The following is a 20,901-nucleotide window of genomic DNA, read 5'->3' as shown; positions in this document are numbered from 1 at the left end:
GCTTTGATATTGATTGCTTACACTTGTACATTTTCTCACATTTTTATTATTAACTGCTGATGCGAGATTGCCAAGATGGCATTGGTACTAATTAAGCATTTTAATAGCTTTTAGTGTTGGGTTCTAGGTATCAGTGTCAAGCCTGGTATACTTTACCAATTTCTAATTGTCCTTGGGAAAGTAGTACTTGACTCCCACCTTGGAACTCCTCCTAATGATGGTACTTCTTATGTGCTGTTGGGGAGGAAGTTTCAAGATTTGAATCCTGTGGTATTTCCAGGTCAGTATTGTGTTTTACTCTGGAACCTGCAGGTCGTTGTGTTCCCATATGTCTGTTGAGGGGGAGTTATGGGTTTGGGAGGTATTGCTGCAGTGGTCAGGATGAGTAACTGCACTGTATTGTGCAGATGGTACACACTACCGTCACTGAGCCATTGTTTATGAGTGAATGGTGCCTAGTATCTTAAGTCATTGGGGTTTGGGCATATAGTACTGTACATGAGATTCTGCAGATACTGGAGATCTAGAGCAATATAAAATACTGCAGGAACTCGGCAGTTCAGGTAGCATCAATGGAAATGAATAAACTGTCAACGTTTTGGGCCGAGACCCTTTTTGACTGGAAAGGAAGAGGGAGGATGCCAGAATAAAAAGGTGGAAGGAGGGGAAGGAGGACCAGCTAGAAGGTGATAGATGGCGGGTGGGTGGGAAAGGTAAAAGGCTGGAAAAGTAATCTGATAGGAGAGGTGAGTAGACCATGGGAGAAATGGAAGGAGGGATACTGGGGGAGGTGATAGGTAGGTAAGGAGAGATGAAATGTTGCTCTTCTACCCTGCGAGGGGCCTCATTGTGGCAAAAGAGGAAGCCATGGATTGACTTAGGATTTAGGAATTAAAATAGTTGGCCACTGGATTGACTTAGGATTTAGGAATTAAAATAGTTGGCCACTGGGAAATTCCTCTCTGGAAGGAGCAGAAGTGATTGACAAAGTGGTCCCCCCCCCCACCCCCCATTTGTGTAGAGGTGCGTCAGGAGCACCAGATACAATAGACAACATCAACAGATTCACAGGTGAAGTGTTACCTCACCTGGAGGGAGTGTTTGGAGCCCAAAATGAGGGAGGTGAGGGAGGAGATAAATGGGCATATCTGTTGCTTGCAGATGTGTCCTGAGAGGAAGCTCAGTGGGAGGGGTGAAAGGACAAGGGAAACCTAGATGGAGAGATGCCTACAGAAAGCAGAGTGTAGGGGTGGGAACTGAAAATTTGTTTGGTGGTATGATCCTGATGAAGATGGTGGGGTTTGTGAAGAATGATATGTTAGGTACCACCTTGGGGTGGTAGGTGAGAACAAGGGGAACTATCCCTGTAAAGACAGCAGGAAGATTGGGTGAGTGTGGATGTCCAGGAAATAGAGGAGATGTGGGTGAAGGTGGCATCAATGTTGGAGGAAGGGAAACTCTGTTCTTTGAAGGAAGACACGTCCGATGACCTGGAAAGGAACGTTCACCCTAGGAACATGTGGCGGAGAAGAAGGCACTGAGAAAAGGAAATAGAATTTTTTTAGGGTATAAGGTGGGAACAGGTATGGTCAAGATAACTGGGAATCAGTATAGAAATTTTCAATAGACAGTTTGTCTCTAGAGACGGAGACAGCGAGATTGAGAAAGGGAAAGAGATGTCAGTAATGGACCAAGTGAATTTAAAGGCAGAGTGGACGCTGGAGGCAAAGTTGATGAAATTTGAGTTCGCTATAGTTGCATGAAGCAGCACTAGTGCAGTCATCAGTGTAGTGCAGGAAGAGTTGGGGAGCATTACCGGGAAAGGCTTGGAATGTACTAAGTAGCCAATGAAAAAGCAAGCTAGCTGGGGCCCTCGACTATCCCTTGAGTCTGGAGAAAGTGGGAGGAGCCTAAGGAGAAATTGTTGAGGGTGAGGATCAGTATTACCAGATGGAGGAGGGTGGTGGTGAAGAGGAACCGGTTAGGTCTTTGTTGAGAAAGAAGTGTGGAACTTTAAGGCCTTCTTGATGGGGGATTGAATTGTAAAGAAACTGGACATCCATAATGAAAAGGCCAGGAAATTGAAAGTTGAGAAGATTGAAATCACGTGAAGTTGTGTGAATGTAGGTGGGAAGGGACTGAACCAAGGGGGACAGATTGTAGTTGAGGTATGAGGACATGTGTTCAGTGGGGCAGGAGCAGGCAGAGACAATGAATCTACCCGGACAGTCAGGTTTGTGGATCTTGGGTAGGAGGTAGGAAAGAGCAATGCAGGATAAAAGAACTGAGTTTGGTGGCAGTGGATGGGTGTTCTCTAGAGTTAAAGTGGTTAGTGACAGTGATGGAGAGAATTTTCTGATGGTCCAGAGTGGATCCTTTTCAAAGGATAGGTAAGAGGAGGTGTCTGAGGGTTGCCTCCTGGCTTCAGCAAGACAAAGATCAATCCCTAAGAGAGTGTCTTATCATTCTCCTGATATGTCTTGTAGGTGGTGAAAAGACTTTGGTATTAGTAAGTGCTACTTGCTGTAGGACACCGAATCTCAGACTTGCTCTCTTCTCTGTGATATTTGTGGCTGGGCCTGTTGATCCCACAGCATATTGATGATGCAGGATCTTGGCAATGATGTCTTTGAATCTCAAGGCTATGTCATTAGATTCTGTCCCGTTGGTGACACAAATGTTATTTGTCATTTTTGAGCTCACTCCTGTATGATGTTCAGGGCTTGCTACATCCAGGTATGGGCTGCTTCATTTTGCAAGGGGTGCATATGTATTTGAACAGCGTATGTCCTTGTTTTTGAAAATATTGAAGGAAGGACAGTTGTTTTAGGCAGATGAAGATGCCGGCGCCTAGGACACTATCTCAGGGATGCTATCTCTTGGGGCTGGGAATGATTAACCTATAACTTTAGCTTCCTCATTCTGCAAGCATAGTCTTAGAATAGGCAGACTTTGGAAGGTTAATTTTTTGAACTGAGACCAATACTATTGTGTACCAAAATGTATGAAATCTTTATAGAAGATTTGGTTTTAGGATTCTCTTGATTGTGGCTGGAAATAAGTCAGTGAAGTTTGCCTATGTAGGAATGACAATGTAAAAAAACAAGATAAGTGATTGAAAGGACTTTTTCATTGTTTAAGAAGATAATTCAAAAAAAATGTAATATTACATTGAAGGTGGAAACGGACTATATTTGTTCAGATGTAGAAAAGATTGGGGTTGAGTGTAGGAACATAAAATCGAAACGGGGTAGGAAGAGAAACACTATCTGCCTTTAGATTTTGGTTTGCCTGTTTATTGGTTTGATCATTGTGGGTTGCAGTTAATTGAGACACATTGGGACCAGAACATTTTGGCCCAATTAAGCAGCTGTCCCAATTAGAAACATAGAAAAACTACAGCAGAATACAGGCCCTTTGGCCCACAATGCTGTGCCGAACATGTACTTTTGAAATTACTTAGGATTACCCAGAGCCCTCTGTTTTTTCTAAGCTCCATGTACCTATCCAGGAGTCTCTTAAAAGACCCTTTCATATCCCTCTCCACCACCGTCGCTGGCAGCCCATTCCATGCACTCGCCACTGTCTGCATTTTTTTAGAAAACCTTACCCTTAACGTCTTCTCTGTATCTACTTCCAAGCACCTTAAAACTGCCCTCTCGTGATAGCTATTTCAACCCTGAAATTAGTCACATTTTCATGAAAGTGGTTGTGTATAAAAATAGACTACTGTTTAACTGAATAACAATTTATGTATTTAAATGAAAAGCAGAACAAATTGGAACACTATCAATACTTCTACAGTTCTATAAAACTGTTTCTGAAAGGCATTGATGGAGGAATTCATCAGTGTATGCTGCTGTGTTCTTTTGATTGTAAATGAACAAAATCAGCGCAGACACTTAGTGCAGATACCTTCATACTGTCTTCATATAATGCTTTTGATGTTTGTATTCTTCAAATCTTCATTTTCATTGTAACATTTGAGATTGTCATTACCTTTTTTATATAATTCCCAAGTCGTTGAAGTAATTAAATCAATTCATTTTCACTCCTGGCCATTTCTGGCATCTCCAGGCTTCAGTGCTTGAAACCACAGTGACCAATATAGTTCTGTGTTGTTGTACTGTTTATTTCTCACCAACTGTCAGTGACAAAAATTTCTACTTTTTGAATGTAAACACGCAACTGATGCTATTTTAAAAGCTGTTCACTCTAAGCATGGTGTAGTGTCTAACAACCACTTGTGTACGCGACTGATGCTTGTTAGAAATTATTTGGCAAAAGTCTCCTGTCCCAATTAAGTGGTTTTAGTGTCTAAGTCAAGTCACTTTTTTATTGTCATTTCAACCATAACTGTTGGTACAGTACACAGTAAAAACGAGAGAATGTTTTTCAGGACCATGGTGCTACATGAAACAGTAGAAAAACTACACTGAACTACGTAAAAACAACACAGGGAAAGAAAACTACACAACAGACCTACCCAGGACTGCATAAAGTGCACAAAACAGTGCAGGCATTACAATAAATAATAAACAAGACAATAGGCACAGTAGAGGGCAGTAAGTTGGTGTCAGTCCAGGCTCTGGGTATTGAGGAGTCTGATGGCTTGAGAGAAGAAACTGTTACATAGTCTGGTTGTGCATTGGTGCCTTTTCCCAGATGGCAGAAGGGAGAAGAGTTTATATGAGGGGTGTGTGGGGTCCTTTATAATGCTGTTTGCTTTGCGGGTGCAGCGTCCAAATAAACAAAGGAAATCCTGACTATTTTCTCGATTAGCTTTTGTTCTTTAAGAGCTATCCCAAATAAGTGGCTGCTCCAATAAACCAGTGGTTCAATTAACAGGAATCCACTGTACTGTGATGCTTTGGGTTTGCAATGGTATATTGAGGCAACAGAATATATTTGAAAATCATTAGCTGATTGGCACACTACAAAAATAAAACTTTGAAAAATTGGCTGTGAGCATTTGAACCACAAGTGTGATTCTGATTTTAGTCCAGAACAATTGAACTGGTTTTCATCCAGTAGCATTCAAACTGATTTTTCATTATTTGGCAAATTCTACTCGTCTGAAGCATGTCCAAATTGTAGATTCAACTGACTTGAAATGAAGTGGTTTTATGGCTGTTGTGCATCTGAGTTGCGCTTTTGTACTGCTGGACATTGCTTGTACTGGCTGGTTACTTGATTTTATTGTTTATTTATTTTGTTTGTTTTATAGCATTGAGTATGAGTTGCAAACTCATTTTCGCTGTATTGGTGCATGACAAATTGTCATTGCATAGTACAATAAAGATATTTCATTTCATTTCAATTCAGCTGACTTGTGCAGAGTTTTGATGTTCAATGAGGAAAACTAATGAGGAGCACATGGTCAATCTTTTTGTGGGAGAAATTGCTAAATCTATTCCTGCAATTGTTATGTATTGATATCTAACAGATATTTGGAATCTAATTCAGATGTTTCTCTGGGTTATATGTGGCATTGGAAGCTGGTGCTGGGAGCCAGTTTGAACTTAATTTTGCAGCACATGCTGACTGCATAATTCATCTGTTCAAAAAGTAGGCAAACAGGATAAAGGAAGAAAGAGCATGTACTGAATGGCAAACCCATGCATTCATGTATTAGCTTAAATTGTTCGAGATTGGGGAAAATTCTAGGGAACTTCAAGAAAGTAAAGGTGAAAGCCATCACTTCAGTTGCTCAGAAATTGTGGAATTGCACAATAAACAAGCAGTAGCAGATTTTTGCAGTGTTAACATAAACTTATGGAAGTTGCTGTGCTATGGTTTTATCTTTGTATACACATTAATGATTTTGTACATGAATGTAAGGGGCACAAACAGATTTTCACAGGTTCACATACTTTATCCGATAAATACATGTAATATTGGATATTTTTCTCAATAATAAAATGAGCAAGTATAATGTTTTTTCTTTCTATTTAATTGGGTTCTCTTTATTGAGTTCTAGGACTTGAATGAAGATCTGATCACATTTTAGGTTATATTTATGCAGAAATAGAGAAAATTCTAATGGGTTCACAAACTTTCTAGCACCACTAAGTGAGGTAATATATGAAGAATATGGTACAAAGCAAGAATACAAAATAATGTAAAACATGTTGGCGCGTGGCCTAGTGGTTAAGGCATTGGTCTAGTGATCTGAAGGTCATTGGTTTGAGCCTCAGCTGAGGCAGCGTGTTGTGTCCTTGAGCAAGACACTGAACAACACATTGCTCTGCGATGACACTGGTGCCAAGCTGCTTGGGTCCTAGTGCCCTTCTCTTGGACAACTTTGGTGGGGTGGAGAGGGGAAGGCTTGCAGCAACCTTCCAAAGGTGCAAATCCATGGTCTCACGAGACTAACGGATGCCTATTATAAAACTCTAATCTGTTAGCCAGTAGTTGAGCACTGGCCTCACTATATGCCACAAATCTCCACATATTTATCTGAGGTGTTTTTTAAGATTTGACAAACCCTTATACCCACTTGAAATGATCCTATTACCATTATCTAAATTATATGCTTTTCTAAATAGCTCTATCAAACATGTACTTGCCTTGTTTACATTTTTAACTGTCCTACTAACATACTGTCGCATCTGCAAATACCGATTAAAGTCTTGTTTTTCTAAAAAGGTTTTCTCTTTAAGCATTTCAAAACTGAACAGTGTTCCTTCTTTCATTATGTTGCAAAGAACTGTTATTCCTTTAGCTGTCCAGTCCTTAAATCTAGCATCCAATTTATTTGGTGTAAAATCCGAGTCATATGCACACCATTTAAGAATTGCAATATCTCCTAGTTTATTTTTTATAATAGTTTTCTATATTTTAAGAGTTCATTTCACCCCTGGGTTACCAATTGTATTTATGTACCTTTTGTAGGTGGTCGTCAGCCAAAATTGCTTGTATGGGGATGGGAAATACGCGCTCCTCAGTGTTTTTCCATTGAGCGTCATATGATGGGTTGCACCAACATATCACAGCTCTCAACTGTGCTGCAAAATAATAATCTCTAAGAGAAGGTAGGCCCCATCCCCCCTTTCCTTGGCTAATTGCAAAGTTTTGAGATGAACTCTAGGCCTTTTACCTTGCCAAATATATCTTGATAAAGTTTTGTTCCATTCATTGAATTGATTTTGATTAATCTCTATTGGTAGGATCTGAAAGAGATAGTCTGGGCAGTATATTCATTTTAATAGATTCAATCTTTGAACTGAGACTAAGAAAAGGAATTAGGTTCCATCTTGTCATCTTAATTTTTTTTTATATATAGGCTGATAATTGCATTCTGATAATTTTGCCAGGTCTTTTGGCATAACAGTGCCCAAATATTTGAAAGACTCTGTGTGCCATGCCTAAGGATATCTACTTTCAATTTCTCTTGGTGGGCTATAGTTATATGAAAGTAATTGGGTTTATCTATGTTGATCTTGTAGCCTGATAATTGATCATATTGTTCAAAGGATTGCATCAATTTAGGTAAAGAGTATGCTTATTGCCCTAGATTGATCAAAATTTCATCTGCATAACAGGCCAACTTATGCTCTGTCCCTTTAATAGTAATTCCCCTGATATCATCATTTTGTCTGATGTATTGAGCTAATGGTTCCAGATATAATGCATAGAGTAGCGGTGACCATGCACAACCCTGTCTCGTGCCCCTTTCTAGGGTAAAACTATTTGATAAATATTCATTGATTTTAATCCTAGCAGTAGGGTTGTCATATAGTGCCTGTATAGTTTTAATAATTGTGTCATGGAAACCAAATCTATGTAAAACTCTGTAAAGAAAATTCCAATTAACTGAATCAAATGCCTTTTTAGCATCCACACTTATCACTATTGCTTTGATTTTACTTTTAGTATATGATCCATAATCTGAAGTGTCTTATAGTGTGTGTGTGTATGTGTGTGTGTGTATAACACACACACACACACACACACACGTATAGTATATTGTCTTGTGTTTGGTGGTGTATAAAACCTGTTATGTATCAGTATGGGTAGAAACTCTTCTAATCATTTGGCCATGATGGAGGTAAATAATCTATAATCTACATTAAGAATGGATATTTGTCTAAATGACCTGCATTCCATTTTATCCTTGCCTTTCAGTATAGCTGAGATTATCGCCTCCTTCTAGCTGTGTGCCTTTTTTTTTACCCCAGTTTAGTGTGGGGAGTAAAACAGGAATTAACTCATTTTTAAATTCTTTTTACCACTCTGCTGTATATCCATCTGATCCTGGTGACTTGCTTAATTTAAGCCTATTAATTGCAGCTTTTAATTCAACTTCAGTTATGTCAGCAGTCATCATTCTATTTTGTTCTTTGCTTAAAGTGTGTAACTCTAGAGAATTCAAGAAGGTGTCAATTTGGATTATGCTTCCCCCTGGAACTTTGGAATATAGAGTTTCGTAAAACTCTTCAAAAAGCTTCTTGAATTTCACTTAGCTTATTTTTTTTTTATCATTTTTGTTCTTGGATTCCTAATTCTATGAATTGTATTTTCTGCTATCTCATTTTTCAGTTTCCACGCCAGTATCTTCATAGACTTAGATCCACTTTCATAATGTCTCTGTTTCAGAAACATTAAATTTTTCCTGATTTCTTGCATAGCCAAACTATTAATTTCATTCCTAATTTTTAAAACTTCCCTTGATGTATCCTGTGCTAAATTTAATTTGTGAATTTTTTTTTCTAGTTCCTTCAGCTTATTTTGTGATTCCTCTAATGTTTTATTCTTTATTTTCTTATATGAAGATATCACTATAATTTTCCCTCTTAAAACAGCCTTCAGAGCCTCCCATAGAATGAGAGATGAAACCTCTCCATTATCATTGAATTCTCAAAAATTCTCAATTTTTAAAAAATTTGTTCGTTAAAGTAGGGATCATTGAGTAGACTTGAATTTAGTTTCCAACTAGTATTCTTTGGTTGTAGGTCAAAATCAACAGATAAATATATAGGTGCATGATCACTTACATCTCTTGTCCCAATTCCACGTGTTTATTTTGTCTTTGTCTTCTCCAAATGTTATGAAATAGTCTATTCTTGTATATACAGAATGGGGGGCAGAATAATGAGTGTAATCCCTTCTGTTGGGGAAAAGGTCCCTTCATGTATCAATTAGACCAACATCCTCAAAAATTGTATTAACTTTCTTATGTAAGTATTTTGTTCCATAGGTTTTTCTATTTGAAGAGTTTAACTTTGGTTGGAATTGTAAATTTAAGCGTCCCCACATAGCAGGAGACCTTCTGTTTCCGTTACCATAATATTAGCAATTTTCTGGAAGAAACTAATATGACTTCCTGGGAGTGTGTATATATTCAATAGAGTAACTGAATTTCTGTCTATATTCCCAGAATATATCTGCCCTCCGTATGTCCCATGTCAAATACTTTTTCAAAATTTAGCTTGCTTGAGTTAAGAATAGCAACTCCTTTCCTATGTCCTGATTTATATTAGGAGAAAAGCAAATTAGTGAAGCCCATTCTCTTTAGTTTCATTATCACTTAAGTGAGTTTCTTGTAAATATACTACATGGGCTTGTTCTTTTTTCATTTTGTAAAGAATTCTACTGCACTTGATTGGATTTACAGCCCATTGACATTAAAAGAAATGAATTTTACTTTGTCCTTAGCCATGTGTATTTATCTGTCAGTATATCATTGAAATTAGCAGAATAAAACTTTATCGATCTACTCCCTGAACAAATTAGAACCAAGAAACACAAGTAATAAAAAGAAAAGGCAACGAAGGTGTGATTCCAAGGCTGAGGTCTGTAGCAGATGACCCTGGGTTGAGCTAGAGGAAATGTCTAGCTGTGGGGGATAGCCCCCCCCCCCCCACCTGTGAGTTGAGGGTCCCCATTGCAGTACCCATAAAAGTAAGTGAACAAGTTTATATCCATTACACAGAAAAGATTTCCCTGTGTAGTCCTCCCCTATATATATTCTCATTTAGGTGGGGGGGGGAAGAAGTGAATGAATAAAAAAGAATAATTGAGTAATATAAAATCCACATTATAATAAATATTTCTTGAGATAGGTATAGCACCATCTATTTTTGCTTCCGTTTAGCTTATCAACATTTTTAAAGTTAGCCAAACCTTATGGCTCTTCTGGAGGGGGTGAAGGCTGTCTTTGGAAAACTCAGTCTCTTCCTGATGTACTTCTCTCACCCTCCTCCTGTCCCCTGCTTTCTTGATTCTCATTATTTCCCAAGCAGAGCGGGATATCTGCTCAGCCAGGTTTTCCCTCAGTTTGATCACACTGACGGGCAGCCCTCTGGCCTTCATGTCTGTAGTCGCCTCTTCCACTGTCTGATTCAGTTGGATCCCATCTTCATAAAACACTCGCAATTTTGCAGGGTACGGAGTCTGAAATCTAATTCTTCCTTGCTGTAATATTCGCTTTACTGCAGAGTATTCTTTACATTTCTGTAGGACCACCAAGAGGTAATCTTGATCGAAATATGTTAACTTCCCATCCAAAAACACCCTCTTCTTAACCCAGGTCCTTCGTAGAATCTCCACCTTGGTATTGTATCAAAGGAATCTAATTACTATTGAGCATGCCTTATCTTCTCTATCTCCAGTAGGCCGCAGGGCGAGTGCATGATGTGCCCTCACAATTTCAAGCTCCATAGTTGAAGGAATCTGTAGCGTGTCCCACAGCAACTTTTGTACAAACTCCATCATAGACAAGCCCTCCGGCTCCTTCGGGAACATTGTATATCCTGATATTTTTCCACTATGATCCTGGTTAAGCAGTTTACTTTCTTTTGGCGAGCTCTGGCTTGATATCATTCAGTTGCTGTTTTATATCTTTTTGGAACTCCCATATCTCTTCCAGAATTTTTATCATATTTGCTGCTTCACCTGAACGAGGCCCATTGTCAGCCTCACTACCACGCCTTTGGGTAGGAGAGCCACTCACTGCACCCCTCTGTCCACAGGCTCTCCATTCTTTTTTCCCATTCTTGCCCCCCATATCAATTCAGATATTTTCAAAAGATCTCATATTTGATGGATTAACAGGGCAAGATATGTGTTTTTCCGGAGGAGCTATTGACTTGAGCTGCTATTCTGGACAATGATGTCACTGGAACCAATCTTGCTTAAAATATTAAAGAAATGTGTCACTTTATGCCTTTTGGAAATCAGGTCATCTTTTACTCACTCAGTTATTCACAGTAACAGAAAGTTTGACCGGGGTGCCTGAACTTTTGCATGCCACTGTGTTTATAACATCTTAAAAGCAAAGAAAGTTGGTGTTGGCAAGTTAATAGATATAATAAAATAAAATAAATAGTCCTGAAATTTGTCATTCTGGTATTACCCAGGTACAAAAGGTGTTGTATTATTGGAATTTTACTTAAAGTGGGAAGTTGAAGGTGGAAGAACAAACTGTTCAGGCAGTGTAAATCCATAGATCTTTAAAGATAGCAGGACAGGACATTAAGTACATACAATGCTTTTATTAGTGAGGCATTGAACTAAAGAGCTGGAAGGTAAAGCTGGAATTCTAAACCTTTTACTGGGAATAAGTAGCAAGCAATTATTTCTCGGGGGGGGGGTCAAATGGCAAGTGACAAAAACAACTAGAAGAATTAGAACAGAAATAAGGGGAAAAAATTCTTTCACTCAGTAATAGAGACCTGAGAATGCCAGAAAGATAGAAAAGGAAGTAACCCACTCCACAACTTTGAATTTCTCCTTTTTGCTCTAACGGGAAATTTGAACACTATTCTGATTAGTCCAAGTTTGTAGTTTGCTGGTCCCAGTATTTGTATGCATTTTTTTTGGTGTGTGTTGGTGGGGGGGCACAGGGATGTTGATGCTCTTGTTGCAGTTTGTCTGATTTTTTTTTGTGGGGGGGGTGTTGATATTTCTTTTGAACAGCCTCAATGATTTTTTTCAATTTGTGGCTTCCTGGAGAAAATGAATTTCAGAGTTGTGTACTGCATACATTGATAATCAATGTACTTTGAACTTGAATTTTAAGTACAAGTCATACTCCTCTGTCCTGTCATTAGATATGGCCAATTGTCTGAGTTTCTGTGTGGCAATTGGCTTCTGGGCTTCACACACTGACAATGCCCCAGTGCACTTAATTGAAATATCAAAGGGTTCTGAATAGTGCTTCATTTGCCTAATGCTTATAAGTATAACATTTATTTTTCAGGCCAAACTTTAAAATGAATGTCATCAAAGAGAATAAAGATTTGGCCTGCTTCTTCACAACAAAGCACTCGTGGAGGGGAAAGTAAGTTCTTTCAAATATTGAGCTTGATGGCTTATTTTGGATCACTTAAGAAAACATTTATCATTAAGTAATTTAATTACTGTTTCTGTTTTGAACTTTTAAAATTGTTTCTAATGATTTTCAGTTGCATATGAAACTGAAAATCTGATTCTTGCATGTTGTCCATGAAACTGATATTCAGGAATTTCAGTTGACAGCAGTTTTCCAAATCTGCTTGATTTGTAGTTCATGACATTGCAGTTGTAGTTTAAGGGCTGTGAAATTCATGGTCATGTAGATTTTGCTGTGAGAATCAATTAAGTGCATAAGAATAAAAATAAAAATTGTCAATTTGTGCCCTTATAAATCCAAAACCATAGATGTGAGTAACCCATAGTTGTACAGCATGGAAATGGGCCTTTCAGTCAAACTCATGTGCACGTTGACCAAGTTGTCTACCTGAGCAAGTCCCAATTGTTTGCTTTGGGGCCATCTCCCTCTAAACCTTTCCCAACTACAGTTGCAAGAAAATATTCGTGAATCCTTTGCAATTAACTGTTTTTCAGCATTATTTACTCATAAAATGTGGTCCGATCTTCATCTAAGCCACAATAATAGACAAACACAATCTGCCTAAACTAATAACACAAACAATTGCATTACTTCTCATCAATATTGAGTACACCAATTAAACAATCACAGTCTAGGTTCAAAAAAGTATGCGAATCTTTGGGGTAATGCCTTCTATGAAAGCTATTTGAAGTTGGGTGTTCCTGTCAATGAGAAGAGATTGGAGGTGTGGGTTGTAGAGGTACCCTGCCTTATAAAAGTGTCACAAAGTCAGGTTACTAACAGAGCCTGTTCTTCTCAAGAAAGGTCTGTGTATATGCACTATGCCTCGATCAAAACAACTTTCAGAGGACCTTGAAAGAAGAATTATAGAGATGCATGAAACTGGAAAAGGCTACACAAGCATTTCTAAAGACCTGAGTGTTTATCAGTACATTGTAAGAGAAATTGTCTACAAATGGAGGGAATTCAGTACTGTTGCTACTCTCCCTAGGTGTGGGGATCCTGCAAAAATCACACCAAGAGCTCAACATGCAATGCTGAAGGAGTTGAAAAAGAACCCAAGGATAACGGCAAAACACCTGCAAAAATATTTAGAACATGCTTAAAGTCTCTGTTAATGTATCCACTATTACAAAAACACTGAACAAGAATGGTGTTCATGGAGGAAACCAGTGCTCTCCAAAAAAAAACATTGCTGTATGTCTCAACACCTCCTGGATGTTCCACAACACTTCTGCGACAATGTTCTGTGGACAGATGTGGGGAAAAAAGGGAATTTTTGTCAAAAATGCACACCACTTTGGAGGAGAAAGGGCACTGCACACCAACACCAAAACCACATCCCAACTGTGAAGCACGGTGGAAGGAACATCATGGTTTGGGGCTGCTTTGCTGCCTCAGGGCCTGGACAGCTTGCAGTTATTGAGGGAACTGTGAATTCAAAATTGTATCAAGACATTTACAGGAGAATGTCAGGGTAACAGTTCATCACCTGAAGCTTTATAGAAGTTAGATACAATAAGACAATGATCCAAAACAAAAGGGTAAATCAACAACAGAACAGTTTTAAAAAAAAAACAAATCGAAACAAACTGAAGAATATTTGTGTTTTGGAATGGCCCAGAGTCCAATTGAGATGTTGTGGTATGACCTGAAGAGGGCTGTACATGGAAATAACAGGTGTCCTGGAAATAATGATAAACTGGAACAGTCCAAGATTTCTACTCACCACTGTGCTGTTCAGCAGCCACAAGAACAAGATGTTATTGCTGCTAAAGGAGGTTCTATCAGTTATTAAATACAAGGGTTCTCATACGTTTCTCAGCCTGAACTGTGATTAAACATTGTGTTTAATATGAAAAGTACAACTGTGTATTAATGGATTAAGCAGATTGTGTTTATTATTGAGACTTAAATGAAGATCAGGCTATATTTTGAGTAACTATGCAGAAAACCAGGTAATTGCAAAGGGCTCACAACTTTTTCTTGCAACTGTATTTAACTATCTGTCTTTTAAATGTACATGCCTTACTACTTGCTCTGGCAGCTTAATCCATATACCCACTATGTGAAAAAACCTGTCCATCATGTTTCCTTTAAATCTCCCCCTTGCCTTCACTTTAAACCCAAGGCCCCTCGTTTTGAACACTCCTATCCTGAGGCGGGAAGACTGTGACTGTTACCAATCATGCCCCTCAAAATTTTATATACATCTGTAAGGTTGCCTCTTAGTCTCCTATATGGAAAAATTACCTTGGCCTATCCAGCCTCTCCTTTCAACTTGAGCCGTCCTATACTAGTAATATCGTAAATCTCTTCATCCTTTTCAACTGTAACATAACACCCCAACTCTTCTACTCAGTACCCTGACTGATGAAGGCAAGTAAGCCAAACACTTCCTTCACCTGTCTACCTGTGTCACTACTTTCAGGGAACTATGTACTTGTACTCCTGAGTCTCTGTTTTACAGATCTCTCTTGGGATCTATCAAGTCTTGCCCTGGTAAAATGCGATGCGTTGTCTTTGAAATTCCAACTGTAATTCCTTGGCCCACTTTCTCAGTTGATCTCGATCATGTTGTAGTATTGGGTAACATCCTTCCCTGTCTATCATACCACCAGTTTTTTGTCATCTGTGAATTTGCTAGCCACAGCACCTATATTCTCACCCAAATCATTAAGCAACAGTGGACCCAAGATGGATTCCTGTCACACATCACTGACTGCAGGCTTCCAATCTAAAAAATAACAATCCATTACCACAGTCTGACTCCTACCACCAAGTTAATTTTGTATTTCATTAGCTAGCTCACTCTGCAACCACGTAATCTAATCTTCTAGATCAGCTTAACATGCAGAGTCTTTTTAAAGGTCACAAGGACAATATCTACCACTTCTTCAATTCTCTTGCTCAGCTTTTCAATAGAATTAAATCAATTTTGAGACACTTCACTATGAAAAGAAACCATGCTTACTTCTAGCCTTTTCAAATGTGGGTAGCCTGAATCTACCAAAATCCTCTCCAGTAACTTTCTCACTGCTAATGGGCGTACTGGTCTGTAGTTCCTGGCTTGTCCCAGGGAGCAAGCTGTCTTTAAATAAAGGCACAACATTAGCCATGCTTTCACCCATGATGATAAGATCCCTGCCAGGGCACCATCAATTTCTTTTCTTGCCTTCCCATAATGCCCTTTCATGCTGGAATGCCTTTATATGCCTTAAAACTGCCAGAAGCGCCTCTTTTGTTATGTTGGTATGTTTCAAGACATCATTATTTTTTTTCCCCTGAGTAAATACATAGGTAAAGTATCAATTTATTTTTTTATATATAAAAGCCGGCCCATCTCCTGCGGTTCCACACAAGGATGGCTAACTACACTGGTCTTGAGGGTCCTTACCCTTTATTGTAGAATATCTTGCAATTCTCCTTAACCTAACTGCCAAGGTTATTTCACGATGTCTTCTCCTTCTACTTTCTCTTGAGTGCTTTTCTACATCTCTTAATTAAGAGACTTAATTTCCCCCAATCAGCCTAGGGTGCTTAATCCTGTCATCCTTACCCTTTACTCTAATAGGAACACGTTCCCCCTGAACTCTTCCTACATTCAAAAGTCTGCAACTTGCCAGATGATCCATTTACAGCTTCTCCCAATTAATCTTTAAAAGTTCTTGTCTAATACTGTTAAGATCTCTTTCAATGTTTGCAAAATCAACTATAATTGAACTGTATTTTGTTTGAGTTCCAGAATTGATGAATAGTATTCAACATTTTTCTGTTTAATTATTACTGAATTCATCCTTTGGTCCATTCAGCTGTTTTGTGACCAAATTTATGAAAAAAATGGAGGGAGTTGCAGGTGTTTGAGGGAGAAAGAAAGCATTTTGAATGCAGACTAATATAAAGTCTGAGCATTTCTTTAAGTTTCTAAAAGTACCAGCACTACATGAATCAGCACTTTTGCCACACTTCAATCAACATTGATTTAAAGTGCATTTTAAGTAAGACGCAAATCCTTTCTGTAATTATGCAATTGTTCAGCTAAAGGAAAATAAAACTAATCCAGCAAACATAGCTATGAAGTCTTGCAGCTCAAGAGCTCAGTGGCCATTCTGTCCATTGTGCCTGTGTTATCTTTGTAAAATGTTTAATTTCACATTCCTGATTTTGCTTCTGGTACAATGGCTGCACATTCGGTCACAACAACCTCTCTGGGGTCCATCCTTCATCTTTTGTATAATCCCAAGGCTGCTGGTTAAAAAGGACCTCAAGTAGTGCAGGTCTACTCCACTATCTGTCTAATGAGTTATTTGATAGCGGTGGAGCTGGACATGTTGCACACGATATTGAGTCTGATTCAGCCACCCAGGGAAGGAGGTGTCGGGTGGTGTGTGGTCCAACAAATGGTGGAAATTATTAGCCTGGCACTTTTATTGTGGTCGTAAGGCCTTGTTGGACATTGGTAATGCAGAAAACTGAGTCTGATTCGCTGGTTCATTGGCAAGATCAATGGCAGGGGAACTGCATTGCCTCAGTTATTGCATGGACCACGCCCTCTACCTTGAGATCGCTTGTTGCAGCTGCCAGGGAAGGAGATGCCAGAGCTGGTGTGGCTTCTCTAGAGTTCACTCGGTGGAAGACAAGCTGAACTGCCTTTGTCTGAGCTGTAGGCTTCATTTTGCAGGAACATGGCTCCAGGACAAATTCATACACCATCAATCTACAGGCCATGACACTTGGACTATATTATTTTATATATTTTTTGTAACTGTATGCCTTTCTGCTATTGTAATTATATGTGCTGTGAGTGGCTGTTGATACTGGGTTTTGTACCTTGATCCTGGAGGAATGCTATTTGGTTGTATTCATTTGTATGGTTAAACTTGAAATTTACTTGAATGAAACAAATTCAATGAAACTTGAAATTGAGCTTTCACAGAACCCTGCAAAACAATTTTTTAAATACCTGCCTTTTGCAAATCAAGAACTTGCAACTATAGGCTATAGTATTAGCTGTGAATCCTGCCACCAAGCACATCTTCCCCCACCTCCTCCCCCCACTTTCTGCTTTCTTCAGGGATGGGGATCAATCCCTAAGCAACCCCCTTGTCCATTCGTCCCTCCCCACTGATCTGCTGGCACTTATCCTTGCAAGTGGAGTAAGTGCTCCACCTGTCCCTCCTTCACTACCATTCAGTGCCCTAAACAGTCCTTCCAGGTGAGGCGACACTTGACCTGTGAGTCTGTTGGGGTCGGTTACTGTGTTCTGTGCTCCCGGTGTGGCCTCCTATATATTGGTGAGACTTGACGTAGATTGAGAGACCACTTTGCCAAACACCTACCAGGATCTCCCTGTGGCCATCCATTTTAATTCCACTTTCCATTCCCATTCCAATATGTTAATCCATGGCCTCCTCCACTGTCGTGAGGAGGCCACACATAGGTTGGAGGAACAACACCCTGTGTTCTGTTTGGGTGGCCTTCAACTTTATGGTATGAACATCGATTTCTCAAACTTCTGGTAATGTCGCAACCCCCCCCCCCCCACCACCCCTTCTCCATTTCCCATCCCCTTTTCCTCCTTTCACCTCATCTCCTTACCTGCCTATTGTCTCCCTATGGTGGTTTTCCCCCTCCCCCTTTTCTTTCTTCCAGGCTTTGTCACTTTCACCAACTTCCCAGCTCATTACTTCACCCTTCCCCCCCCCACTCCAGATTTCAACTGACACCTGGTATTTCTCTGTTTCTCTCTTCCTCCCCCATACCTTTTACATCTATTCCCTAGCTTCTTTCTTTCCCCTGTTTACTCTTTTCCTAGATGCTGCCTGGATTGCTGAGTTCCTCCAGCATTCTGTGTGTGTTGCTTGGATGTACAGCATCTGCAGATTTTTCTCTTATTGAATAAGATAATGTGCTTGGAAGCCGTGGAGACGGGTGGCTGGGGAGGTTGGGGGACTGTGGTAATATGGCAGAAGGAAAAGTGTAAGCACCAAACAAAGCATGATGGAGGAGATGATACTTTGAATAAATTGTGCTCACAAGATATTTGCAGGCTGCAAATGGCATAATGGATAATTGAATCCATTAATCAGTAAATCTTGGGAAATATTAGCTGTTTTCAAATGTAGTGGTTTGAAGAAGAAAAGAGAAACTTTGTTTAGGATCCCATTTGTAACTGGAACCTAAAAAGCCTGTTGAGGGAACAAGTAACAAGAAGCTACTCCTAGTAACAAGAAGCTACTCCTAGCAGGGAAGAAGAATGACCATAACGGAAAAATTTACTTGAGCAAATTCAAACTTGTAATTATTTGGGACAGAAACAAGATTAGGAGCAGTTTGAAGAGAAAAAACTATTTGGAGTTGCCCGATGAAAGTAACAAGTCTGCGGAGCAAGTAGGAATTTGGTGTTTTGAGAATGCTGGTTATAGGAAATTATTGGTTAATATCTAATATTGAAAGGTAATTGGTAAGAATTCAGAAATATTCCTAGGAGTAGAATAAACTATCCAATCATGTACTGACATGAATAAACATGAAGATAAAACGGTATCTGCACTAAGCAGCTAAAAGCTTTGATGTGACAAGGTTAAGAAATTGCACTATTCAGTAATTTTAAGGCGAACCACTAAAGTAGCTAATGTTCAAATTAACCAAAACTTTTTCAAAAACAAACTATCCAGTGCTACCGATGTGGCCTCCTTTACGTTTGTGAAACCCTACATGTATTGGGGATCATTTTATCAAGCTCCTCTGCTCCATCTGCCAAGAACTTCGCAGTGGCCAACCATTTAAAAACTCCTATCCACATTCCCATTCTGACGTGGTGGCCTCCTCTTTTGTCATGATGAGGCCACTCTGAGGGTGAAAGAGCAATGCCTCACGTTCCATCTGGGTAGCCTCCAACCTGATGGCATTAACATCAATTCCTCCTGGTAAAAATTTTCCTCCTTCCCTCTTCTATTCTCCACTCTGGCCTCTTAGCTTGTCTTCTCAACTGCCTGTTACCTCACCCTGGTGCCCCCTCCTTTCTTCCATGGTCCACTCTCCTCTCCTTTCAGATTCCTTCTCCAACTATTTACCTTTCGTACCCATGTGTCCTCACCTTTCATCTTCTAGTTAGTTCTCCTTCCCCTTTCCTGGCCCCCCCCTCCTTTTTATTCTGGCATCCTTTTTACTTTCCAGTCCAAAAGAAGGATCTCAGCCTGATATTTTGACTGTTTATTCATTTCCTTTGGTGCTGCCTGAGCTGCTAAGTTCCTCCAACATTTTGTGCGTGTTGCTCTATACAGAATTAGATGTGTTTACCCATGGTTATGTTTTCCTTTTTTTTAGGTATAAGAGAGTCTTTTCTGTTGGTACACATGCTGTAACCACTTATAATCCCAGCACACTTGAAGTTACTAATCAGGTAATGGATAATAGTTGTATTGCTGATACTTTATCGTATTTAATGCTGTGAAGTATATTAATGATTGGAGATGACTTAAATCTCTTTAGGAGTCGGTATGTCTTCAGCTTTGCTTTGGCCTTTCTGGATGGAACCGCTCCATCAACTATCAATTTGCTGTATCTAAAGGCTTTGCCACGGCATTTATGAAGTTTCCAGTTTTGTCTAAACTAACTGTAATCTTCTGTTATTTCTTGAAACTTTTGGCTTTTTCATGTGTTGGTCTGTGACTTACCCCAAGGTTCAGCTGTGTAATTTATGTACATTTTCATTGAGCAGTTGTCGATAAAGAAGTTGTATCTGGATGGTTATTCTAACTTGCAAGTGACTTGTGTTTCAAGACCATTTGATTACATCTTCTGTCTATAAATTTTGAGAGTTTAACTGAGTATTTAAAGGCATTACAGCACTTGAGCTTGACACTGTTTGAGCACTGTTTGAATTCCAATTTGTTCTAATTCCCTCATGAACATTTTTCTATTCTGGTTTGAGAATATGTTTTTCCATAAGTCAGCTTGTATTTTGACAGGAATGTCTTTTCAAAGCTGTGGCAAATAAAACAATTTTTAAAGTTTCTGTTTTTTAATTTCCATTGATACTTAAATTGAAAATTACCATATCACATTAGGCCAAAGTAAAGAAACTTGTATACTCTAAAGGTGAAAGCTGGTTTCAAATATTACTTTCTGTGAAGTGTTTAATTCTAAAGCAGCTATGTGGTGTCTGAGTTTATTTGTCCAAATCCCTCAACATTTTTGAGGTTAAAGTTAAAGAGAGGAGGAGGATGAGAGGAGACATGATAGAGGTATACAAGATATTAAGAGGCATAGATAGAGTGGACAGCCAGCGCCTCTTCCCCAGGGCACCACTGCTCAATACAAGAGGACATGGCTTTAAGATAGGGGGTGGGAAGTTCAAAGGGGAGATTAGAGGAAGGTTTTTTTACTCAGTAGTTGGTGCATGGTGGAGGCAGATACACCAGTGAAATTTAAGAGACTACTAGACAGGTATATGGAGGAATGTAAGGTGGTGGGATATATGGGAGGCAGGTTTTAAGGGTCGGCACAACGTTGTGGGCTGAAGGGCCTGTTCTGTGCTGTACTTTTCTATGTTCTTAGATTCC

General features: G+C 39.3%; 1 protein-coding gene across 5 annotated transcripts in view; it reads left to right on the top strand.

Moving 5' to 3' along the window:
* LOC132378588 (dnaJ homolog subfamily C member 13) overlaps window positions 1–20,901 on the top strand; it is a 190,033-nt gene that overhangs the window by 7,183 nt on the left and 161,949 nt on the right. For 4 of the 5 annotated variants that reach the window (XM_059945636.1, XM_059945635.1, XM_059945634.1 and 1 more), the window contains exons 2-3: window positions 12,203–12,283; window positions 19,664–19,739. In XM_059945636.1, coding sequence (XP_059801619.1) covers window positions 12,216–12,283; window positions 19,664–19,739 — 144 coding nt within the window. In that variant the 5' untranslated portion in view covers window positions 12,203–12,215. Of the gene's footprint in view, window positions 1–6,894; window positions 7,035–12,202; window positions 12,284–19,663; window positions 19,740–20,901 lie in introns of all 5 variants that reach the window. The other variant, XM_059945633.1, reaches the window with a different exon arrangement.

This window comes from Hypanus sabinus, chromosome 20 (genome assembly GCF_030144855.1).
Source record: "Hypanus sabinus isolate sHypSab1 chromosome 20, sHypSab1.hap1, whole genome shotgun sequence".
Classification (NCBI taxonomy): domain Eukaryota; kingdom Metazoa; phylum Chordata; class Chondrichthyes; order Myliobatiformes; family Dasyatidae; genus Hypanus; species Hypanus sabinus.
This window is presented reverse-complemented; position numbering and strand designations above follow the sequence as displayed.